Raw genomic sequence first — 26,000 nt, 5'->3', positions numbered from 1 at the left:
TATTTATGTCTTTAAGTCATTTTGAGTTTATGTCTGTGTATGGTGTGAGGATGTATTCTAACTTCATTGATTTACATGCAGCTGTTCAACTTTCCCAATACCGCTTGCTGAAAAGACTGTCTTTTCCCCATTGTATATTCTTGCCAAGATTAATTGACTGTAGGTGTGTGGGTTTATTTCTGGGCTCTGTAGTCTGTTCCATTGACCCACATGTCTGTTTTGTGTCAATACCATGCTGTTTTGATTGCTATAGCTTTGTAGTATAGTCTGAAGTCTGGGAATATTATGCCTCCTGCTTTGTTCTTTTCCCTCTCAGGATTGCTTTGGTAATTCTGAGTCCTTTAAGGTTTCATATAAATTTTAAGATTATTTGTTCCAGTTTGGTGGAAAATGTCATGGATAATTTGATAGTAGTGTAGTATTTGTTAGTCACTCAGTCGTGTCTGACTCTTTGCAAACCCACAGACTGTAAGATCACCAGGCTCCTCTGTCCATAGAATTATCCAGGCAAGAATACTGGAGTGGATTGCCATTCCCTTCTCCAGAGGATCTTCCCGACCCAGGGATTGAACCTGGGTCTCCTGAATTGCAGGCAGATTCTTTACTGTTTGAGCTACAGGTAAGACCTATGGATAATCTGATAGGGATTTTATTAAATCTGTATATTGCTTTGGATAATATGGCCATTTTAACAATGTTAATTCTTCCAATCTAAGAGCTTGGGATATCTTTCCATTTCTTCGAATTATCTCCAATTTCCTTTATTAATGGCTTATAGTTCTCAGCATTTAAGTTTTTTACCTTCTTGGTCAGGTTTATTCCTAAGCATTTTTTAATGGAATTTTAAAATATATTGTTTTTTTAATTCCCTTTATGATGCTTCACCGTTAGTGTAAAGACATGCAACCAATACAAGATTGACATACAGAAATCAGTTGCATGTCTTTGCACTAATGGTGAAGTTCTAGTAGTTTTTGTGTGGCATCTTCAGAGTTTTCTATATACAGTAAATTTGGGTACTTTTATTTTTTTTCCTTGCCTGATTGCTGTGGCTACAATTTCCAGTACTGTGTTGAACAGAAGTGGTGAGAGAGAGCAACCTTGTCTTGAGGACCCTCATTGGTTTGGTTTGGTATTGTTCCTATACCACAGTGGCTTGTGGAATCTCAGTTTCCTGATCAAGGATTGAACCTGGGCCCTGGCAGTGAAAGCACCAAATCCTAATCACTGGGCCTCCATGGAATTCCCAAGGACTCTCATTGTTAAATGAGCAGTTTCTTTTTATGGTTTCACACATAGATATTAGCATGCCAGGTAGATCCCTTCAGCCTGTTGCTTATTGTTGAAGAATCTGGAACTAATTCCACAGTAATACCCAGCATAGGTTAAGAAGTAGGCTTTGTTGATGAAAACTCACAACACCAGGATCAAAGCTGCTGGGTAGCTTCTCCCTACTACTCTCTCTTATATACCCCCTCCCCACAATGGATATCTCCCTTCCAGTAGGGCAAGTGTGAGAAAGTGACCTTTATTCCCTGTAAGGGAATAAACGGATTGCTCAGTGCCAGGCAGGCAGGGTTTAGGGCACTGGCTGTCTACTTGAGTTGATTAGGAATGCCAGTCATCCTGCAGGCTTCCCTGGTAGCTCAGCTGGTAAAGAAACCACCTGCAATGCAGGAGACCACAAATTCATTCCTGGGTCGGAAAGATCCCCTGGAGAAGGGATAGGCTACCCACTCCAGTATTCTTGGGCTTCCCTGGTGGCTCAGATGGTAAAGAATCTGCTTGCAACTCGGGTGACTTGGGTTTGATCCCTGGATTGGGAAGATCCCCTGCAGGAGGGTATGGCAACCCACTCCAGTATTCTTGCTTGAAGAATCCACATGGACAGAGGAGCCTGGCAGGCTATAGTTCATAGGGTCACAAAGAGTCAGACATGACTGAGCAACTAAGCACAGCACATAGCACATATCCATCCGGCACCTGGGGACTTTGGGATGTACATGCCTGTGAGATATGCAGGTACACAGAGTCCCATGAGGAAGTAAGGAAGGCTTAGAGGAAGTAAGGAGGGTTTAGAGCAAGTCACAGTCACATGGAAAGTAGAGTGTTGAGTGTCATCGCCCTGCTGAGAGAATGAGGGAGCTCCTTTTTGTTTTCTCCTTGAAGAAAAAGATGCTAGACCTTTCTAGAATTCCCTACCATCACTGAATTTTCAAAAGATCACATTCCAAGAGTGATTATCACTCAAATCAGAAATGGGATATGAGGAAGAAAAAAAAAAAGTCCTTGGAAGTAGTAGTTCATATCTAAACATCTCCTTCTTGTACTCTGCCATCTCCTTATAAAATTCCCCTGTGATTTGCACTTTTATTGACGTGAAATCCACATATCATAAAACTAACCGTTTTAAAGTGCACAATTCAGTGACAGTTGTATAACTGCCTGGTTGTATAACTACCATCTCCAGCTCCAAAACATTTTATCAGCCCCAAAACCGCATGTTATGCATTGAGCAGTCATTCCTTATTCCCTCCTACCCTTTCCCTGGCAACCACTGATCTATTCTCTGTCTGTAAGGATTTACTTGCTCTGGATATTTTAGATAAATGGAACCATACAATATGTGGCCTTTAGCGTCTGTCAACTTTTGCCTGACATACTATTTATAAGATTCACCCTTGTTGTAGCACATGTCAGTACTTCATTCCTTGCTGTGCCTGAATAATGGGCCACTGTACATATTCCTACATTTTTGTTTACCCATTTACTGGCTAATAGACATTTGGCTTGTTTCCACCCTTGGCAATTCTGCATAGTATTGCTATGAACATTTGCATACAAAGATTAGTTTCAGTACCAAGTTTCAGTCCTTTTGGGTACGTAGCCACGCATGGAGTTTCTGCAACATATGGTCTGTCTATGTTCAACTTTTTGGAGAATGGTGGTGAGATCTCTGTCTCCTCTGGTTTAATTAGAAATGCAGAAAAACAATGCTGCTCAAGATAGCTTGTAATGCAGTCGAAGCAATCCCTTATGAATATTCTGAAACATTCTTCACTGAGGCTAAAAAGAGTGTTTGCTGTTTAGCAGAGAATTGGAGATGTTTCTAAACTGATAGCTAACAATCTTCTTTGAAGTTGAACCTTTACAGGAGGCTTCTGATTGATAATGTCAGAGACTCAGGAGATGTGATCAGTGCGGTGGCCAGAAGTCCTGCAGGCACTAGGCTAGAGGTGAAATACAGCTCTTCTATTTATCCTTTCTATAGGCTAATACCTTGGCCCCCACCCCTACCTTTAGCACACCCTGTACCCAGCCAAACGCTTCCTCTCCGACACTCACGAGGCCCCCTCTTCACTGCCCATTGGCCCATCCTACTCCCACCCAGAGACAGATACTGAGTATACTTGACTTTCTCATTTAAAACAACTTCTAACCATGGAATACATCATTAAGGAATAACTGTAAATGCTTCAGTGGTTTACTTAGCGCTGATTTCATAATATGCAGGAATCAGACAGCCCTGATATTTCATAATATTCTGGCTTTGCCACACCAAGAGTTGAACAGCTATCTAAACACACACCCCAAGTCTCATTTGCTTCTAGAAAATACCTCCAGACTACCTCGTGACATCAGATTAGAATGCTTTTCACATGACCGCATTCATTGAGGATTGTGTTTTTAGCCAGCTTGTAGTTGAGGGGCACCTGGAGCTCATTCCTGGCCTGCGGTTCTAGTCCATCAAGTCCAGGCAAGCAGAGGACTCTGTCTCTCAAACCATGAATTCTGATCTCACTGCCCCTCCTGGTTGCCCATGTGACTGAGAATGTTGGTACTGCCACAGCTTTTTCACCAATTTTCACTGTTTCTGTTTAGCTCTCAATAAATGCGAAGCCAGAAGTTCCAAGCAATGGTTATGTGGCTAAAGTTTAAGTGTCTGACAGACTGAGATTTCAAAACTCGTCTGCTTCTTACAAGCCATGTGACTTTGGGCCACTTTGCCAACCTCTCTCTGCCTCAGTGCCCACATTCTTAAAAAAAAAAGAGATAAAGTATGTACTTCATGGGACTTTATGAGGGCTAAATGAAATAACGTAAGTCCAGGATCTAACAGTGCTTGGCATATGTCCATGCAGTGGATAGAATTGTTGACATAGTAATCTTTTTTTTTTTTTTCCCAAAGGATCCATACATTTTCTTTCTTTTCTTAAAGTTATTTATTCATTTTTGGCTGTGCTGGGTCTTCGTAGTTGCACAGGCTTTCTCTGGTTGCGGCAAGCAGAGACTACTTTCTCGTTGCAGTGTCTTCTCTCGTGGCAGAGCATGGGCTCCGGCATGCTCAGGTATCGTAGTTGCAGCATGTGGGCTCAGCAGTTGTGGCTTCTGAGCTCTAGAGCACAGGCTCAATAGTTTTACCCATGAGAGCTTAGTTGCTCTGTGGGCTTAGTTGCTCAGCGGCATGTGGCAATCATCCCGGATTAGGGATCAAACCCATGTCTCCTACGTCGGCAGGTGGATTCTTTACCACTGAGCCACCAGAGAAGCCCCAGGGTAACCATTTCCCCCCCAGTGTTTCTTTTTCCCTCTTTTGCCCCTCTGCTTCCACTTACTGCCCCCCCCCCGCCCCCCGCCCACCCCACCCCAGTCTCAGTTAGAAGAGACTCTGCTGTGGCTTCAGGGGAGGGAAGGAAATAAGATGAAAATGTTTCCTTTTCCTAGTTGTTGTGTTTCAAATACTCTCCAGCTTTAAAGGAACAAAGAAAAGAAACATTTGAAGAGGGAGAATCTCATTTTCCCATAAACCCCAAAAGAATAAAACCAAAACCCAAACCAAACAAACTAGAAAAGATTCCCCTCACTTGGGGCACAAAGATGATAACAGGGAAGGCATACGGTTTCCTGGCTGGAGGAGGCAGCAGACAGACCACGGACAATGTCCCGGCTTCCCCCCTGCCCTGGTTTGCTATGAGTGTGATAGTGTAAAAATGACAAAGAAGCTCTAATCCACGAGCCTGTAACTTGTCTCAAAAGAAGTTGTGTAAATGTGAGAAGTTTGGGATCTGTTAAGGGGAAAGGGAGGAGACAGAAATTCTTAATTATGGATCCCACATTGCTCTGGGTTAAGGATGCTCCACAAACATTTAAAAATAAAAATATCAGATCACTAGGGTGTGAAGGTACATTTTCTAGACCACCTTCAAATTGCAGTAAGAAAGCTTGAGTTTTAGAAACCTCTTGGAGCTGGCCAGTCACAAAGTAAGCAAGGCTTAGGGCTACTTCCATTCTTTTTCAAGCTCCTAGTTAATAAATAACAAAATAGGGTGTTTCAGTTATCCATTATGGCATAACAAACCACCCCAAAATGTAGTTGCTTAATACACAGCCATGCATTTGGCCACATCCCAGTTCTGCAGTGTGGGCGGGGCTCACAGGGACGGTGCATCATCTCTGTTCCATGCGGCATATGCTGTGGTCATCTGGGAGCTTAGATGGGCTGTGAATCCTCTCTCCTTCCCCAGGGCCTCTCTCCTGCCCCAGGGCCTCTCTCCTGCCCCAGGGCCTCTCTCCTGCCCCAGGGCCTCTGTCCTGCCCCAGGGCCTCTCTCCTGCCCCAGGGCCTCTCTCCTGCCCCAGGGCCTCTCTCCTTCTCCAGGGTCTCTCTCCTTCTCCAGGGTCTCTCTCCTTCTCCAGGGTCTCTCTCCACATGGCTTCTCATCACCCAGAGGTGAAATCTGAGCTTCTAACACAAGAGTTGGGGGGACTTCCCCGGTGGTCTAATGGCTAAGGCTCTGAGCTCCCAATTCAGGGGGCCTTGGTTTAATCCCTGGTCAGGGAACTAGATCCCACGTGCTGCCGCTAAGAGTGCTCATGCTACAGCTAAAGATCCCACATGCCACAACAAAGACTGAAGATCCCGTGTGTGCCACAGCTAAGACCCAGTGCAGCCAAATAAATTAAAACACAAAATGAACAAACACCAGATGGCAGTTACATCCAAAAATGTAAAGGAAGGAGCTACCTAGACCTGGAATGGACACACTCCCATCAATTCCACCACCCATTCTACTGGTCAGAGAAGGGTGCAAGGCCAGCCCAGATTTAAGGGGAGGGGAACAAACACCACTTTTAACTGGAGGAGCTGCAGGAGCCTACAAAGGAAGAGTTGCTGACAGTCATATTTAGAGACTATCTTCCACACAAGATTGTAAAAACTGCAGTGCATTTTAAATGCTGACATTTAACACATCAACACTTTTCACATAACCATATACAGTTGACTATATAATTAACCTCCTTTGAATATAATAACTATTTTAAATTTAAAGTGGGGTCCAAAAAGTATTGCTTCCTGACTCAGAGTCTTGTTCTGGAGCCTGTCTTACACTCTTTGCAGGAAGTTCTTTTTCCTTCTGAGTCCTGAGTGATTGTATAATTTGTAGCAGGCACCAATAATCATTCATTCACAAGGGCGCTTGTTCTCAAGTTCCTGTTCTTCTGATTTTAGGTATATAGGGGTCTCTGGGAAATTTTCCGACTACTTCCCTAACAGGGCATCAGTCTTCCTACTCAACCAGTTGCAGCAGTAACCCTCCTCCACCATCTGACCCTCCAGAGCATGGGAGCAGTTTAATAGTCTGTGTACATGCCGCGCAGCACCCACTCCTTGTAAGCAGAAATGGAGGCTCATCTGGAGGGGAAGATGATTCAACAGCTCAAAGAAAACTAATGAGGCCAGTGAACAGAGAAGGTGACCCATCCTACAGATCAGAAATGAAGAGGATCTCCCTAGGGGCTTTGGAAGCTTGTATGAGAATTTGGGAGGCTGTGGGCAAAGTCTCCATCAGTAGTTACCATGGGATGGAGAAGAGGAAACTGAACAGAAGGACAGCTGGGCTAGGAGCTCAGAATTCCTCAGCTCTTTATAATAGGAAAGAAATTGCTGTGGGATCACAGATGGCTATTTTGGGAATATGAGTTTTTTTTTTTTTTAAGCTGTTTATATTTTCTGAAATTTAGGTCCTTTTTGTTCTCTCTTAGTGTTTAGTACATTTTTAAAATGCTAGTCTGGTCAGCTGTGCTAAGAGGAACCAAGAAAGAGGTTTTTGTCCAGTTTGGACCAGAGTTTTAAAGGGAAAGTGGCTTGCCAGCCGCCTGACAAGGTGGAATGCTCTTGTCCAGTGAGAGCACCTCAAAGGGAAGGTGAACCGAGAGTAACTGAGTTGGAAACCCTGGTTCAGACGCGATGTGTTTATCAAATCTGGAGCCATCTCTCCATCCCCACTGTCTGTTACTCCCCTAGTGGCCCAGACAAGAGGCAAGAAGGGACCTCAGTGAACAATGAGGAGCTGTGCCCTGAGGCTGGTGGCCCAGGGCTGAGTAGGTGGGTAACTATGGCATTTGCCTAGTTAACGGAACCTGCAAACAGAAAACTGGTCTTAGTCTGAAGATGGAGGAGGGGGATTCAACGTGAACTTGGACCACTGGGTGCCGAATACTCAAGCAAGCAGGTTACCGAAACTTTTTTCTAGTTAGTGCAGGAGAGGACACACACAGGCTCAGGCTGCTGAGGAAAGGGATAAGTGAGGGCTACCAGGCTGGCACAGCCCCTGAAGCAAACTGGGGCACAGGACAGAGCCCAGGGAGATAGCTAGAATCCGAAGCAGAGATGAGGAAAGAACAGGCTGTTAGCATGCCAGGACTGGAGGTAGGGAAAGGCTGCTGGTGGTGTCAGAATGACTGGGGACTACCCAGACATCCTGGCCATGAGGTTTGGAGGAGCTGAATCATTCCAGACCCCACCCAGGCCTGGTTCTCTAGGGCAGCTGCTGCTGACCTTTGGTAGCTATAGATGGGTAGACCTGGGAACGGGGGCGGGGGTGGGGGGGCACTGTCATTGCCAGAGTCCAGGCTCAGACCTGCCCTCACAATCTGCTCCAGTTATCTAAAACCCAGTAACATGCCCAAACCTAGTGGCTTCAAACAACAACAGTGGTTTATTCTGCATTTCAGGCAGGGCCGGACAAGGCAGGGACCACTCTGCTCCATATGTCTGGGGCCCAAGACTCAAATGGCTGGGGGTAGCAGGAGACTCGGAGAAGGAGATGGCACCCCACTCCAGGACTCTTGCCTGGAAAATCCCATGGGCGGAGGAGCCTGGTGGGCTGCAGTCCATGGGGTCGCTAGGAGTGGGACACGACTGACCGACTTCACTTTCACTTTTCGCTTTCATGCACTGGAGAAGGAAATGGCAACCCACTCCAGTGTTCTTGCCTGGAGGATCCCAGGGACGGGGGAGCCTGGTGGGCTGCCGTCTGTGGGGTCGCACAGAGTTGGACACAACTGAAGCGACTTAGCAGCAGCAGCAGCAGGAGACTGGGGGCAGCAAGAGGCTGGCAGGGCATCACCCAATGGTCTTTTCCCTGTTCACTCCAGCTTGGAGGCTTCAGGGGAGCTGGGCTTAGTGGTGGCTCAAGGCACCAAAAGCTACTATTTTCAGAGGCCCAGGAAGAAACTGCAAGTGTTTATGATCTAGCTTCAGAAGTTCTAGGACATGGTGACTTAGTGCTTTCCATCCCTAAATCCAGCCCAAGTCCAAGGCAAACCATGTAGACGCTCCTCTCAATAGTGCTGTGTGCTGCCCTAAGTTGCCTCAGTCATGTGCGACTCTTTGAAACCTCACGGATTGTAGCCTCCTAGGCTCCTCTGTCCATGGGATTCTCCAGGCAACAATACTCAATAGAAGGAGTATCAAAGTTTTTGCCACCATTTTTAATGCATCATAGCATCTCACCAAGTGGTCAGCAAAGTCTCCTAACTGAACCTCCAGGTCCCAGATTCTCATTGATGGCAGCTGGGAGGCAGCAATGCACAGGGTAGAAAAGGGAAGGGCTTTGGAAGCCACCAGGCCTGCATTCTGGTACAGGCAGGATCTACCACTCAGCAACTGGTTGAGCTTGTTAGGTTACTCGCCCCTAAGAGCCTTGTGGTTTCCCTGTGTGTAAAAGAGGATTAATACTACCATAGCGGCCAAGAAAATGTACTTCTCAGATCGTGCACAAATGACCAATGGCCCCAGCTGCTGAGCCCTAAAATCTGTCATCTAGTTCTCATCCCCAGCTTGGTGTAGAGGCCAGTTTCCTAGTGCTGCTCCCAGCCCATGACTAAATACAAGAAGCCTATTCCTGGGAGGCGCTGGGCTCCTGGGACAGGGTAGTTTGGCTTGAAGACTCCCCCAAGGCCTTGCTGAACTTTCTTAGAGCTTCACTGTAGCATAAGATGCTTCTTTCAACTCAACCTTCCTTCCTCACCTCTCTCCTTCCTGCACCCCAGGTCTAGCTCCCCAACCCTGTTCCCTCATTAATCTCTAGAGCAGTGCTCCCCTCCAGATGCTTTGGGCGGGGGACCAGGACAAAGAGCCACCAGGCTGCTGCCAGTATTAAATAGGTGTGTGAGCACCTAATCAAGGCCTGGGGTATAGTTGATGTTCATTCAACTGATATTTATTGAGTCTCTGCTGAGTGAGGACTTTACCTGGGGTGACTAGAACACATTAGTGAGCAAAGCAGATGAGAACATGAGGGCCCCCTGCTTGAAGCTTCTTGCTGCTCCCAATGCGGAGGGATAAAGTCCCAACTCTCCTACAGGACGCAAGAGTCCTTCAAAGTCTGACCCCAAGGGGCTTCCATATCCCTACCTCATACTGCACACCAGAGTCTAGAGTCAAAAAAGACTTTCCTCCGGCAATCTCCGGTTTTTCAACTCCAATATCCTTTTTTTTTTTTTTAAGTTTTAAAAAGCTTATTCTTAATTATGAAAGCTTAATTATTCTATAGAATAAGTATGTCTATACAAACAATTTTTTCTATAGAAATAATGGAGAGACCTCTAGCATGGTTGATCAATACAATTCTTTTCTTCCACCCCCCCGTCCCCCGCCCCCGATATCTTAACACAGCTTTTTCTTCTCCAAAAGCTTCCCCTCTCCTTTGTACACACCCTTCACATGACAAACCCTTACCCATCCCCCTCGACCGGTTCAGTCGTGGGGTGCTAGATCACCAGGGTAGAGGTGCTTGCTGACACAGATCTCATCCACCTCTGAAAGCACTAGTTACACTGTGCTTTAATTGCTGTAACAGTGTCCCGCTAGCTTGTGAGCTCGTGTAGATAGCAGGGGCAGCGTGTATCCATCCTGAATCCCCGGCGCTCGGCGCTTGGTAGCCCGCAGCTCGTATCTTGGGGAGAGAGTAGAGACGGGGAGAGCAGGCGATTTTCCCGCGGTAACCGCGGGGCCTGCGGCCAGAGGGCGGGGCCGTCGCTGGGCGAGGGTCAGGGGGCCGCCGGTGCTGGGCGGCCCCCGGGACCGGCCGCGGGGCGCTCTGGCCGAATCGCGGCCGCTGCCGCGGGGCACATGACTGCGGGCTCAGCCTCCGCCCCGCCCGCTTCCCCGCGCAGCTGCCGCCTGTCGCCTCCCGGGGTTGCGGCGGGCCGGGCCGGCGAGCGTCTCCGCGCTGCGCGCTCCCTCTGCCTCGCGAGCTGCGCCAGGCGGGCGCCGCGGCGGCCGCGGCCGGAGAAAGCGAAACCAAAGCGAGACTCCTTCTCCCCTCCGGCCGCCCGGGTGCAAGCGGGGCCGCTCTCGCCCAGTCGCGGAGCCGGGAGCCGGGCCCCTCTGCTGGGCCGCGGGCGCCCGAGGGTCCCGGGTCTTCCGGCCGCTCCGCCGGCGCCCCTCCGTCTCTCCCTCCTTTCTTCTCCTCCGGTCGCCGGCCTCCCGGCCCTGGAGCGGTGCGCGGAATGGGCAGGTGCTGCTTCTACGCGGTGGGGACGCTGTCCCTGCTGTTGTTGGTGACTAGCATCACGCTGCTGGTGGCCCGAGTCTTCCAGAAGGCCGTGGACCAGACGATCGAGAAGGTGAGGCGTGGCGGGCTGTGTGCTCTGTGTGTGTGTGTGTGTGTGTGTGTGTGTGTGTGTGTACGTGTACGGGCGCGCGCGTGAGCCGGGTTGGGGGGGACACTTTCAGCCCACCCTCCCACTGCTGAACCTTGCGCAGGGTGGATCTGCACCCCTTATAACCCTAGTCCAGAGGCTAGGGCCCTCCTTTTTTCCTTGTCTTCTTGGGCTGGGTGGGTAAGAGTTAAGGAAGGCTGGAAGGAATAATTCTGTTCCTTTTAGAGTAATAAACAAGACTGTGGGCTAGACTTTGAAAGAAGGCTTTCACTTACATTGTCATTTGTTTTCGGGGCCCTCCTCGCGCCCCAATCTCTGTTGGGCCCAAACTCATTTCCCTCCCACTTTATGAAGAAAAACTAAATGAAAGACACCGCCACCCCGCAGGTGTGTTGGCTGCTTGCCCTGGCCTTTGAAGTGGTGTGAGATGGGGATGAGAGGCTGGTGCCTCGTCTGTTGTGTTCCTGCCCTCCTGGGCTGAGCCCCGCACTTGGTAGCCAGGCCAGGCCTCCGGGCTGGGTGACATTTCAGTTCATCAGAGCCTGTGCTGACTAGCTGACTTAGCAGCTTGGTGTCTTGTACCAGCAGTCTGTGCTGTTTTGTCTCAACATGGATTTCTTGCTCTTCTCAAACAACCCTGCTGCTGCTGCTAAGTTGCAAGAGGACTGGAGTGGGGTGCCATCGCCTTCTCCGCAAACAACCCTAATCTTAGGCAAAGCTGCATTTAAATTCTTAATCTGAGCCGATCTCTTCCTCTCAGATGAGTGGGCTGGAGAGCTGGTCACTTCAGACCTCTCCATCCTATGATTTCACCAGTGGTCATTTCTCCTGCCCTTTCACCCACATCCACCAATCTGTGTGGAAAGAGGAACCAGAGAGAGTTACTGGGGTCACTTTTTCCTTTTAAAAAAGTTATTGGAGAAGCCTTTCTTGTTAGCACCCATCACTGCCTGATTTCTTCCACTCGTTTACACTTGCTGTTGGCTAGATAATAAAAGCTGGGGCCTCCTCCAGAATTGGTCACTGCACTCCCAATTAGCAAAATTGTTTCATTCCAGGTGGCAACAGACCTATTTTTTAAATAGAGGTTTCTAAAAGCCATCAATTACTTGAAATCTGAAGCCACTTAAAAAAAAAATGCCCTGGCAAAGCATAGTTTAATTTTTTAAAAGTTCACATTGTCAAGGGGTGACAGAACCCACTGTCTGAGCTGCTCAAAGGCCTTTGTTCAAAGCATGTTCAAAGAAAAAACTAAATTGAATCTCTCCACCCTTGTCCACCTGTCCTTGGCAAGGTAGTTTAAGGATGTAACGTCTTTAAGGATATAACCTCTTGCTTGGGTGTCTAGAGTTAAGCCATCCAATGATAGTCAATTGGATTTTCTTGTGTGGCTTTGAAAGGCTGTTTCAGGAGAGGTCTTTGAGATGGGTGATCTCCCCACCCTGTGCCTCAGGCATTGTCAGCCTTTGGATGCTCTGTGGGTCTACATTCATGGGCAGTGGGTAGGGAGGTGGTGGGGGTGGAGGGCAGTTGTAAGACAGCTGGACTGCAGCTTAAGTTTGCACTGATATTTGGTGATTGGCTTTTAAAGGTGGTTTTCTCCATGAAGAATGGACTCTGATCTGACTGTAAATGAAAGTACAGGAGAAGTGAACTTTCAGAAGTGGCTCACCCTGTTAAGGAACACTGCACCACCTGGTGTGTGAAACTAATGACAGGGCTAGGTGTGGACAGGTGTGGAAATATGGTAAGACAACCAGAGGTCACGCATTACCATCACTACCACTCCGCTTTCCTGGGTCGCCTGTAGGGGGGTAGCATGAGATGGTGGAAACAGTAAGGACTTTGCAGGTTAATTCGCAGGCATGAATCCGGCTCCACCGTGTACTAGCTGGGTAACCTTAGGCTAGTACTTAACCTTTCTTAATTCTAGGCTTTTCCATCTGTAAATGAGGATAACAACTATTTATGTAAATAGAAGAATTATAAGAATTACTAGAGAAAATGGGTGTACTTTTCATGGGATACAGTAGTATGTATAGTTATTTGTAGGGCTTCCCTGGTGACTCAGCAGTAAAGAATCCACCTGCAATGCAGGAGACATGGGTTCAATCCCTGGGTGGCAAGATCCCCTGGAGAAAGGAATGGCAACCCACTCCAGTATTCTTGCCTAGGAAATCCCATGGACGCAGGAGCCTGAAGGGCTCCAGTTCATGGGGCGTCTAACCACCACCACCACTATAGTTATTTGTAGATGATAGCAGTTTTATTTTTGTTAGAAGCAAATAAAAAATACATGAGATTGGAGGCTAGATACCCTATGTTCAAATCCTAGTCCTGACATTTCTAGGCTCTTTGCCTTTGGGCAAGTTACATAACTTCTCTGAACCTGTTTCATTCCTGAGAGAAATGAGAATGTTAGCCATCTTGGGGGTGCATTTACCATGAAACTCACAAAGCTTACACTTTGGGTCCCTCACTTGCACGGGCCCTTCCAAGGCCCTCTACCTAATTCTGTATGCAATGTTTTCTTTTCTTAGGGACAGCCTCCATACACTGTATGAGCTTCACACAGACCTAGGATCTGCTTGTGTGTGTGCTGTTGTGAAGCTGAGTGAGGTCATCTGTGTAAAGCACTAAGCAGGTGTCAGGCTTGGAACAGGTGCCCAATGACAGCTTCCATCGTCATTTCCATTAACGTTGTTATGGAAAATTCATTCATAACTTACTTTAATATACTTGTAATACAATCTGATATTTCTTGTTCTTAATTTTTTTTCTCCTTTGAAGATTGTCCATTTCCTGCTTTGTCTACATCAAAAAGAGGAGAGAGAAAAAGGATGAAAATCAAATGAGTAGGTTGGGCTAATTGTGAGAAGCTTAGTAACATAATTCCTATTAGAAGACTCTGTCTCATTTGATAATTGTCTTTGGGGCCCTCAACAGCCAGAAATGACTGAAGGGAGATTTTGATCTTGGCTATTGAGTAGAGTGGAAGGAACCAGGACAGTCTGGTTCCATTCTGGGCTTGTTATAGTCTGCCTTACATTGAGAAAGCCCTGTAACTGTTTGTCTTTGTTGTTGTTATTTAGTCACTCAGTCGTGTCTGATTGTTTTGTGACCCCATGGACTTAACCAACCAGGCTCCTCCCTCCATGGGATTTCCCAGGCAAGAATACTGGAGTGGGTTGCCATTTCCTTCTCCAGGGGATCTTCCCAATCCAGGGATCAAACCTGCATGTACTGCATTGGCAGGTGGATTGTTTACCACTGAGCCTCCAGGGAAGCCCAACTGTTTCTCTTTACTTCTCTCAGTTGCAGAAGAGGCAGAGAAATTTTTCCCTTCTTGGCTGCTCATACCCACATCCTGGAGGATACTCTGAGCATGGGCCAGGCCCTCTTTATTGAGCATTTTGACCTCCCTGAAGACAGAGCTTTGCAGGGACCCAGCAATCTCTTTTTCTGTCTAGAACCTAGAAGAGCACGGTTTTATGTTGCATTTCATCTGGTAACTCCACTAATTGTCCTAGCAACTAGGGCAGTGCCTGGTACGTGGTGGGTAAGCTAACTGCCTGCTGCCTCACTTCTAATTGTTTTAGTTGAAAGAACAGTGTCCTAAGAATCAGCAGAGCTTGGTGAAAACTCCTTTTTTGGTCACTAACAAATACTTGGATTAAATTGGACAAGCCAAGTAGCAAATTATTGAACCCCCTCAAAACCTCAGATTCCTCATCTTGAAAATGCGGGTCATAAGAATACCTACCTTTGAGTTGTTGCAAGAATGAAATAAAAGGATTGATGTAAAGCATATAGTACAGTCCCTTCCTGGTGCCTGAATTTGTTATCGTTATTTGTATAGGCAACATATCTGCACAGCCAACAATAAACATTTATTGTTTCCAGCTGTTCTTTTCACAGACAGGAACTTAAGGGTAGATAAAGGTCCTTCTAGCTCCAAAATCCTGAGAGTCCATGACACAGGTACGTGACCTGTGCTTGAGAGCAACTCTGCAGCGCAGGATATTAAATTTGCCTTTCGGCTTGCTGACAGTTTGAATATCTCCCAGAAATGAGGGCGCAAGCTGGCCAAGGGCAAAGTTGGCTAATAAGAGATGGGCTGGCAGGGGAAGCAGCGAGAGGGCAAGAGACTGTTGACACTTTGCTTCCTATTCATAGACCAAGGAAGGACGGCAGCATTAGGGCTCAGGGATGGGATGAACATGACAGAGGCACCTACCCTTCACTGGAAACCTGAGGCCCTGGGCAAATACCAGCTGGCCTGTGCAGGGAGTGAGAGCAACCTTGGAGCTCGAAGAGATAAGATATAATCCCTGACAGTTTAAGCAAGTAACACTGATTGGTGAAGCTGTGTGATATTTTAAAAGAGTCAAATGAGTAAAACATCTTCATTTTTGTTTATATAAAGACAGTCAACTATATATAATCTTCAAGGGCTCCTTCTTGCCTAGCAACCCCATTTCCTGATTTGCCTTTCTTCAGGGTTATAAAGACATAGAATCTTAGAGTAGGCATCGCTTAATCTGTTATTTTCTAGTCAAGGAAACTGAGACTGTAAATCGGAATATAGATAGTGGTGGGTATCAAATTAGGAGCTTCCCAGAGGCGCTAGTGGTAAAGAATCTGCCTGCCATGGAGTAATCTAAGAGATACAGTTTCGATCCCTGGGTCAGGATGATCCCCCGGAGGACAGCATGGCGGCCCATTCCAGTATTCTTGCCAGGAGAATCCCATGGACAGAGGAGCCTGGCGGGCTACAGCCTAGAGTCACAAAGAACTGGACATGACTAAAGCGACTTAGCACGCATGTACATATTAAGGTATTGAATTACCTTCACCCCATATGACCCTGGAAACGTAGAGAAGTGACTTATCAAAGACCACGTGATGAAGTTAGGTGCACAAACTGGGTCTTCTAGTTCACTTTTCCCATCCGGAAGGTGATCATACATCCCATTGCCTGTGACAGTTCTGGCTTATTTACACCTGTTATCCTAGAGCGATTACTAGCACCTTCTTCCCTTTCAAAAGATTCCTGGTGACTGTAAATTCTACCCTCACACATCACATCGTCCTCCACTTCTTGGCATTAAAGAGGAGCTGTGCTGTCAGAGGAAATGAGGCACCCTCATGCTAGCTCAAGAAAGAGGATTTTTTTTTTTCTCTAAGATTGGAAGAGGAAGCTGGTAGAAATCAAAGGGTGAGAACCATAGCACAGTAAGGCCTCCTGCGAATCCAGTAGAAACTGGACGGTCAGCAGGATCCAGGCCCAGTGTGTCTCTCCCTCTTCCTCTGCCTTCCCCACCAGCTTCCTCTGTGTCCTCGGGCCCAGGCTGGTTCCTCATCTGGGGCTCCCCTAGCCCTGACCTTCTGTGTTGCTCCAGCTGCTGAGCCTCCCATGAACATGCTTCATCTCTCAGTTCTTCCTTCCAAATTCATGACAGAGTCATGTGATTGGCTCACCACCAGCAGAAACCATAGCTCTATAAACAGAGGCCATATCCTTGCCAGAGTCTTTAACTCCTCAACAAAATCATCCAACTTCACCCTGGCTTTTGGAAATGTGATCTGGTGATATCAAAATCTTATGATGTTTCTTTCAGCATCTTACTAATTCATGGTAACTGTGGGTGTATGGAGTACTAAAGGTTAAGACAAGGGAGTAAGTTGTTCTCAGTGTTTTTCCTGGACTCTAGGGAACCACATCAGAATCACTTATGGAAAAAACCCAGACCCCACCAGCCATGCTGAATTAGAGTCCCTGGGACTAGCACCCAGGTCAAAACTGAGACTGATTCTGTTAACCCATGTCTTCACTCCTTGAGATGGCAATTCTTTTTTGTGTGTGTTTTGTTGTTTAAAAAGAAATTATTTATTTTTGCCTGCACTGGGTCTTTGTTGCTATGTGTGGGCTTTCTCTAGTTGTGGTGTGTGGGAGGCTACTCTTCAGTGTGGTGTGCGGGCTTCTCATTACGGTGTCTTCTCTTATTGCAGAGCACAGACTCTAGGGCACACAGGCTTGATAGCTGGGGCACATGGGTTTAGTTGGTCCACGGCATGTGGAATCCTCCTGGACCAGGGATGGAACCCGTGTCTCCTGCATTGCAAGGCAGGTTCTTAACCACTGGACTACCAGGGACATCCCTGTATTTCATTCTTAATTTTTGCCTGTTTTCCTGGTAAAGACATGTATACGCCATTGTGTAAAGTCAGACACAACAAAGGAAAAAAAAGAGAAACAAAGAAACTACTGTTAAATATACTGTTGATTAATCCACATTTTTTCTTTGTGCATTATAGTGGCACATATACTTTACAGAAATGGGGTGCTTCTGTTCTCACCCTGTATTTATTTTTAATTCCAACTGGCATGAGTAGCATACAAAAGAGTTGATAATTCTAGTTGGGGCTATTATTCTTAGTAATTACTACTGTTCTGCAGGTTTACATCAAAGAAAATATCTTTTGGGAGGGAGGGGAAGGTCTTTGCTTATGAGAACTGTTTTTTGCTTTCTTGTTTCACTGTCAAGCCACAGTGAAGGGGCCATCTGTTCTGCCAGACACTTGCTTGTTTGCCGGGGAGGAATCAGCAGGTGGGATTATAAAATCATTAATGAAAACACATGATATTGGCCAAGTGATTAGGCATTTATGGTCTATATCATCAAGATACATAGTCTATATCCATGACATATTACATGAAGCAACCATTTATCAAAGCTGGTAGCTAGTCAAAAGCAACTGAGAAAAATAAAGGCTACTTTCAGTGTTTGCTCTTTCTATCCAAAAGCACTTTTAGGTATATTCTTTGGCAGTCATCCATTTATTTAGGAAATATTTACCGAGTATGAATCCTTTGTGAGGCAGTGTGCTGAGACCTATGGGTACAATAGTAAATGAGATAGAGTCCCTACTCTTATGGAATTTATAATCTAATTCAGAATCCTGGGACTCAGATGCCTTTATTCTCTTAAGGATTATTGAAGACACCAAAGAACTTATGTTTCTATTGGTTACATCTATCAATATTTATAATATTAGAAATTAAAACTGATACATTTTAATTTTTACTTATTTATTTTTTGATGTCTGATCTTATTTATTTGTTACTCTTAGAACATCTCATTTTTGACTGGTCTCAGACTCAGAAGTAGAAGCTCTCAGAGAGGACAGCCTCCGTCTCTGGGCAATCTGTTCCTGCCGTTTTCTTTGGCCTCCTTCATTCTCTTGGCCAAAAGTTTAGCATATTCTGCAGCCTCTTCTTTATTTTTCTTAGTACAGTGTTTCTTCAGAGCAATACGCCGGCGTTTGTGTTGCAGAGCTCGTGGAGTCACGAGACGCTGAATCTTGGGTGCTTTAGTCCTAGGTTTCTTACCGTCTTTGTTTAGGGGCTTTCGCACAACATATTGGCGAACGTCATCTTCTTTAGAGAGATTGAAAAGTTTGCAGATTCTGCTAGCTCTTTTGGGACCCAGGCGACCAGGCACTGTAGTATCAGTGAATCCAGGAATATCCTTCTCCCCTTTTTTCACGATGACTGGTATCCACAATGCAACCCCATACAGATTTGCCCTTTCTCCAGTCCTCCTTGGTCTGTAACAGGAATGCCCCTTACTCAGAAACAGGCGAACTCGGCCATGGGTCAAGACACCCTGCTTCATGGGGAAACCCTGCTTATCGTTCCCGCCACTGATTCGGACCGCATAACCCTTCCATTCTTCACCCAGAGCGTCAGCAGCAACTTCTGTGGCCATACGCTTCTCGTAGAAGGTATGAAGTTTTTGTTCATCATCCACTTCAATGAGCTCCTGGCAGCCAGTGGCCAGGAAAGAGATGTTCAGCTTCATTCTGAGGCGGCCGACAGCCTCCGAGGCGCCATGCAAAAGAGCTGATACATTTTTAAAACACAAGTATGTGCATGCTAAGTCCCTTTGGTTGTATCCAACTGTGACCCCATGGACTGTAGCCCACCAGGCTCCTCTGTGCATGGGATTCTCCAGGTGAGAACAATGGGGTGGGATGCCATGCCCTCCTCCAGGGGATCTTCCTGACCCAGGGCTCGAACCCCCATCTCTTTCATCTCCTGCATTGACAAGTGGGATCTTTACCACTTGTGCCACCGGGAAGCCAAAATACAAGTATACATGAGCACGTATTTCATTAGCTGTCAGAGCAATGATATCATTACAACCTGTGTAACCTTTAAAAAGTTCCACTATAGGGCAGATAGTTAAATGTTATTACAGAAATAGTTTTGACCATGAGGAATCCCCTGAGAGCATCTTGGGGCCCCTCAGGGGTCCTCAGACCACCCTTTGAGAACTACTGATCTGGTTTTCATTTAATTAATTTTGTTGACTTCTAGAATTTTTAAAATGACATAATATACCTGCTTTATTTCTGTAAGGCTACTTTGGGAACTATGTTTTTAATGTTTTCAGACCACCAGGGTCTTGTTTACTTTGTTATATATTTATATGCTTGTTTGGTGTCCTCATGGGTCCAGCGTGAAGAACAGTGGGTTTGGGCCATCAGTGAATCAGGTTCAGGGAGTCTCCTGTCTTTTCCTGTGTGTTAATCAAATCAGACCAGAACATTAGCAGCTCCATAATTGAATTCTTCAATAATTCCCCTCTAGCCTCAGCCCTGCTAAAGATTCTCTATCCACAGGACATAATTCAGTATTTAAAGCTAGCCCCAAAGTTCTCTTTGAAGGTAGGGGTCCGGCCATATGTAGCTTTGTATCATCTTCTCAACCTGTTAAATGAATGTCATACAAAATAGATAGTTATTAAACATCACGTGGATGAGTGGAGAGATGAGAACTTAATATCTTCAGGATGATTTTGGTTATATATTGTTATTATGCTACACATTTTTGTTCCACAGGTTGCGTTTGCCTTACTAATAGTTTATACCTTTAAAATCTGGAAATTTCGCTGAATAATCCAGCTTTCCAGCTTCTCTGGGAACATGTGACCATTTGGGTTTTTTTTGTTGTTCGTTTTGATTAATTTTTATTGGACTGTAGTTGCTTTTGTGGGATTCCCCAGTGGCTCAGCGATAAAGAATCTGCCTGTAATGCAGGAGATAGAAGTTTGATCCCTCAGTCAGGAAGATCCCCTGGAGAAGGAAATGGCAACCACTCCAGTATTCTTGCCTGGAAAATCCCGTGGACAGAGGAGGCTGGAGGGCTACAGCCCATGGGATCACAGACAGTCGGACACGACTTAGAGACTAAACAACAGCAAACATAGTTGCTTTACAATGTTGAGTTAGTTTCTGCTGTGCAGCAAAGTGAATCTGCTGTACGTACACATCTATCCCCTCTTTTTTGGATTTCCCGAATATGGGTCTTTTGCAGTACTGGCCCCGTCACAGTCTGGGTGACAGCAGCTGGGGCAGAATGGAGGCTGCCCGTCAGACAGGACCTCCCTCCCTGCCCCCACCGCCATCACACTCCTGTTGTCCCCGACCCCAGGGTCCAGGGAAGGTGCCCTTTGTCATGGGGTTTGCTCTGCTGTCTTTCACAGAGTGGAGAAATATCTGTTTGTATCTGATGCTCTTTACCACAAGAAGGAAAATGAAAAGATAGCCTGAAGAGGTCATTCATTGTTCAGCCACTCAGTTGTATCTGACTCTTTGTGACCCCACGGACTGCAGCACACCAGACTTCCCTGTCCTTTACCATTTCCTGGAGTTTGCTCAAACTCATGTCCATTTAGTCAGTGATGCTATCCAACCAGCTCATTCTCTGTCACCCCCTTCTCCTCCTGCCTTCAATCTTTCCCAGCATCGGGGTCTTTTCTAATGAGTTGGCTCTTTGCAGCATGTGGCCCAAGTATTGGAGCTTCAGCTTCAGCATCAGTCCTTCCAATGTATATTCAGGGTTGATTCTTTTAGTATTGAAGAACTTAACATGCATTTAACAAAAATGGGAGAGGGCATATTTCTGTGCAGAAGTGAATATTAATGCTAGGGTTTGGCATGCAAACATGCACAGACACCTGTACCTGCTTCATTCCTTGACCTTCCCCACGTGGCTCCTTTAACTTCAGAATTTTACATTCTTTCTAAAGAAAGCAAGACAGAATGCCTTGCTTCCTTGTTACAGGAATGTCATCATTACTCTTGCAAGTCCCCTTTTAAGGATATTGCTTCTAATATGATTCTTCTGATAATCCACAGTAACGGAAGGAATAGGAGATGTAGATATAAACAGGTGAGGGAAACATCCCTTATTTCATCTTTGAGAGATATAGTCACAACCAAACAGGTTGTAAAATCATAAGACTGGCTCTACAAGTTATACAGAGAACCTGGCATTATTGCCATGGCTACACTTCTTATTTACTCACATCTTAAAATCCTGTTTTTCATCCACTCATTCAACTGTTCCTACATCTCCCCACCCCCATCCCCTGCCAGAATCCACGTATATCTCCCCACTCTTCACCTCATCCTTTTGATTAAGTTTCTATCCGGTGGCTGATTTTTCTCCCTTCAGGCTGGCAGTTCTCGACCTTGGGTTCACATTTGAAATTACCTGGAAGTATTTACAAAGTATTCTACTGGGTGTTTTGTAGCAGGAGCTTTTTCACGGTAACTGTTCTACCCTCTTGTCCTAATTGTGACTTATAGACAGAGCAGCAGCTGACACATAAACTGACATTGGAGCCTCAACTGTCAGATCTCATTAGCTGCAATTATTGGAGTTGCAATTAAGGCAAAATGAGTTCAATAACAATGACATAAAAGAAAAAAAAGAAAAGAAAACCAATGCTTTTGTTCCTAAGTTAAAAATAAGGTCAGAGAATAAGGGTAAAATGTTAATGGCAGCGTATTTCTTTTACCTCAACAGAGTATTTAGAAAGATAAATAGTACAAACTACTTATATTACTCCAAGAATCTGCCCTGGGTTTGCTTGATTTCAGGGAGAAATTTTAAAAATAATGCCAACCAACTGGTGTTTTGATATTTGATGAATTTTATTAATGTGGAATCCAATGAGAATCTTCCACACACTATTAGATCAGGTTTTCTCAAAGTTGGTCTGCATTATCTCCAGGTAAGTTTAGACTCTAGATGGCAATGTGGATGCTGAGTTTGTGTTTAATTATTAAGTAGCACTTTGTTGAACTAAAAATACAAGCAGCAGTGCTCTTGAGGCCTGAAAGTTTCTGAAAATATTAAGTTACTTGCATTAAAGCCCAACGCAGTTCCCTGAGGGCTTATTCTTATCATCTGCATGTGGCTTTTATCAGGACAGCTGGTTCCTCAGCCATCCTTCTGCTGCTTTCCCGAAAGATCTCCATCAGGCTGCTGTGGATGCGTTGTGTCGTGTGGCTGTACCAAGTCATGGGCTTCCCTGGTGGCTCAGACAGTAAAGAATCTGCCTGCAATGCAGGGGACCCAGGTTCAATCTCTGGGTTGGGAAGATCGCCTGGAGAAGGAAATGGCAACCCACTTGCCTGGAGAATTCCATGGACAGAAGAGCCTGGTGAGCTACAGTCCATGAGGTCACAAAGAGTCAGACATGACTGAGCAACTAACACCTCTCAGCAGAGGCAGCTAATCCAGTCATACCTGGGAGAAGGTGGAACACTCCATGTTGCTGGTTCTTAAAGGACCTGTTGGGATGGCAGGTGATGGGCTGAGTCAGGTCCCATGGACTGACGTCTTGGGTTGCATCAGGACCTCAGAGTTTATCCTATTAGCAGTGGGGAGAATGTCTGCCCTGATACGCACTTTTGATGGAACCCTCTGGAAGCTGATATAGATAACACCTTTGAAAGGGGCAAAGCTGGAGAAAAGGGCACCAGTTGGGAGACTACCTAACACTGAACCATATTACCGCAGTCCTGGCCAGTAATGAGATGAAAGTGAAAGTGTTAATCACTCCATCATGTCCAACTCTTTGCCACCCAATGGGCTGTAGCCCGCCAGGCTCCTGTGTCCATGAAATTCTCCAGGCCAGAATACTGGAGTGGATTGCCATTTGCTTCTCCATGGAAACTGCCCTACCCAGGGATCGAACCCAGGTCTCCTGCATTGCAGGCAGATTCTTTACTGTCTGAGCCACCAGGGAAGCCCAGTGATGGGATAGGCACAGGAAAAGAAATGGAGAAGAGGAGGAGGTAGGACTCCTGTCATCAGTAGGACTGAGTGATTAGGGGAGAAATCATGAGCCCCTTTTTGGTCACATTGATGTTGAGCAGCCTGCGAGGTATCCAGATGGAAATTTTAGGATGAAAGTGTAGGTCCCTCAGTCATGTCCAACTCTTTGTGACCCCATGGACTGTAGCCTGCCAGGCTCCTCTGTCCGTGGAATTCTCCAGGCAAGAATACTGGAGTGGGTTGCCATGCCCTCCTCCAGGGGATCTTCCCAACCCAGGGATCAAATCCAGGTCTACCACATTGCAGGCAGATTCTTGACTGTCTGAGCCATTAGGGCAACCCATGGACCCATACAATTGATATTATCCCAGTAATTTCAGGCATAGCCCTTCTTTGGGCCTTGCACATGAACGTTCACTGTTACATGCATGTCAATGTTACGTCCTTAGCTAAACGTCTTCTTGAAACAGGGCCTATGCTTGTTGGGCACAAAGAAAGCTCTCAGTATATACATATTGGCAAATTAACTGAAAGGTAGGTTTTTCAGTCCAGATGATTGACCTGGCTTTGACATGGCAGATTGACCACATAACTCAATCATCTTTACAATATTTCTCTTTTTTGAGTATTTATTTATGTATTTAATTTTTGGCTGCTTTGGGTTTTTGTTGCTGCATGCTGGCATTCTCTAGGTGCTGTGAGTGGGGGCTACTCTCTAGATGCAGTGTGCAGGCTTCTCATTGCAGTGGCTTCTCTTGTTGCAGAACACAGGCTCTTGGGCACGTGGGCTCAGTAGTTGTGGCACCCAGGCTTAGTTGCTCTGAGCCATGTGGGATCTTAATTCCCAGACCAGGGATCAAACCCATGTCCCCTGCATTGGCAAGTGGATTCTTAACCACTGGCCACCAGGGAAGTCCCTCCAATATTTCTTCTGATGGTAGTAGTACCACATTACGCCTGGAAAAATTCATCATGTTCTGCACTATCCAAAGTCACATGGTAAAACTGATTTGGAACTTTATGCTGATTTTTCATTTAGCATAAGTGGAAGACTCTGCTGGTTGCAGGGTTATCTAGTGGCCCAGGGAGGTCTTGGAGTCCAAGTGATGGTTTCTCCACAGTTTCATGGTCTTTCTGGGGTAGGTTGCCAGATAAAATTCAGGATGCCTAGTTAAATTTGAATTTCAGATAAACTTCAAGTAATATTTTAGTGAGTATGTCTATGCAATATTTTGATTCTCTTCAGTTTGTCAGTTATTAGCATCCTGCTGTGCTGACTTCATCTTTCTCTTATATACTCTTTCTTGAATTTTTTGAATGCAAGTTGCAGATATTACAACACTTTGCCCCTGAATCCTTCAGCATTGCATCCTAAGAATTAAAGCATTTTTGACATAGCCTGTGCAATATTTTAGGCTTTCCAGGTGGCACTAGTGGTAAAGAACCCTCCTGCCAATGCAGGAACCATAAGAGATGTGGATTCTATCCCTGGGTCAGGACGAGGCCCTGGAGGAAGGCATGGCAACCCACGCCAGTATTCCTGCCTGGGAAATCCCATGGACAGAGGAGCCTGGCAGGTTACAGTCCATAGTGTCGCACAGAGTTGGACACGACTGAAGCTTGGCACACACGCATGCAATATTTGGGATATCCTTGGGCATCCTGTGTTTTTATTCACTAAATCTGGCAGCTGTACTCTGGAAGTGTGATGGGGTAGTAGCTCCTAGAATGGTCAAGCATGGACTTTGCAAACCCACAGACCTAGACTTGGTGGGATTTGACTTGACTCAGCTGGCTCTGTGAGTCTGGGAAAGCTGGTGCCCCCATTTCCTTACCCACAAAATGGGAATTCTTCCCTTGTGGGGCCAATGGAAGGCTTAAAGTGTCCATAATGCCCAGCAGAGCACCTGCCTCCTGGAGACTTTGAGTCAGTAGCAGCCTGGTAGTAATGATAATTGTCCTTCTCTGAATTGAACATCAGGGAAGGAGATAAAAATAAAGAAGCAACTGTTTTAGAAACGTTGGCAGCTGTATTTATAAAGTGCCTTCTGTTCTCTCATTCCTCTTCTCTACTTAGTGTGTACACACACACACACACACCCCACACCATCTACTCTGGGATTTACAGTGTACACTAGGTTCCTTGCGGGCCATTGTGAGTGGGGAGGTCGGGCGCCAGGGGACGCATTAAAGGTGCAGGAGGGAATTCCCTGGAGGTCCAGTTTCACTGACCCTGGAGGTCTCCACTTTCACTGCTGAGGGCATGGCCAAAAAAAAAAAAAAAAAAAAAAGTAGGGGAAAAACCGATACTCTTGAGAGCAAAATTTTAGTGGATTCAAAGTCAAAGATGGTGTGAAGCTTGTAAGGATGTTGACTCAGCTAAGAGTGACTGGGGAGAGACCAGGGGTGGGAGTGGAGGCCTACAGAGAGGAGAAGTCCCGATTGTAACAGCACGTGCTGTCAGTGTGGCTCTGGCAAGCTGTCAGGCATTGGTGTTTTTGTTGTTGTTGTTAGGTTTTTATTTGGTTTGCTTAGCGAAGGACTCCAGTTGACCAGATATTTACTTCCATCCTGAAACTTTGTCATCAACTTGAAACTTGTAGAAGTAAGTTCAAGTCAGACTGTCATGAGAACAGCCAGTTTTACCCTCTTTTCTGAGAACGGTTTTACCTGCCTTCTTTCTGGGAACTCTTCTTCTTGTCTTCAGACTGTTTTCTTTTTTTTTTTTTTTACCTAAACTGGATACAAACCAGGCAAGATAAACTCAGGCAGTTTACCATCCCTTCACTCACACTGACTGGCTCTTTGGGCATGGATAATTCTGAGATGATTTTCTTTACTTTAATAAATAAATGAGGCTGCAAATCTTTTCTTTTTTTCCCATTGAAGTGTAGTTGATTTATAGTATTGTGTTA

General features: G+C 45.9%; 1 protein-coding gene and 1 pseudogene across 2 annotated transcripts in view; one reads left to right on the top strand and one right to left on the bottom strand.

The window, feature by feature from the left end:
- The first annotated feature begins 10,640 nt into the window (after positions 1-10,640).
- SCARB2 (scavenger receptor class B member 2) overlaps positions 10,641-26,000 on the top strand; it is a 78,267-nt gene continuing 62,907 nt past the window's right edge. For both annotated transcript variants that reach the window (XM_068974850.1, XM_068974849.1), the window contains exon 1: positions 10,641-10,913. In XM_068974850.1, coding sequence (XP_068830951.1) covers positions 10,797-10,913 — 117 coding nt within the window. In that variant the 5' untranslated portion in view covers positions 10,641-10,796. The remainder of the gene's footprint in view (positions 10,914-26,000) is intronic.
- LOC138082159 (small ribosomal subunit protein eS6 pseudogene) lies at positions 18,128-18,814 on the bottom strand (annotated as a pseudogene).

The sequence above is a fragment of the Capricornis sumatraensis genome, chromosome 7, assembly GCF_032405125.1.
Source record: "Capricornis sumatraensis isolate serow.1 chromosome 7, serow.2, whole genome shotgun sequence".
Taxonomy (NCBI): domain Eukaryota; kingdom Metazoa; phylum Chordata; class Mammalia; order Artiodactyla; family Bovidae; genus Capricornis; species Capricornis sumatraensis.
The sequence above is the reverse complement of the archived record's forward strand: the minus strand, read 5'-3'. Positions and strand labels throughout refer to the sequence as shown.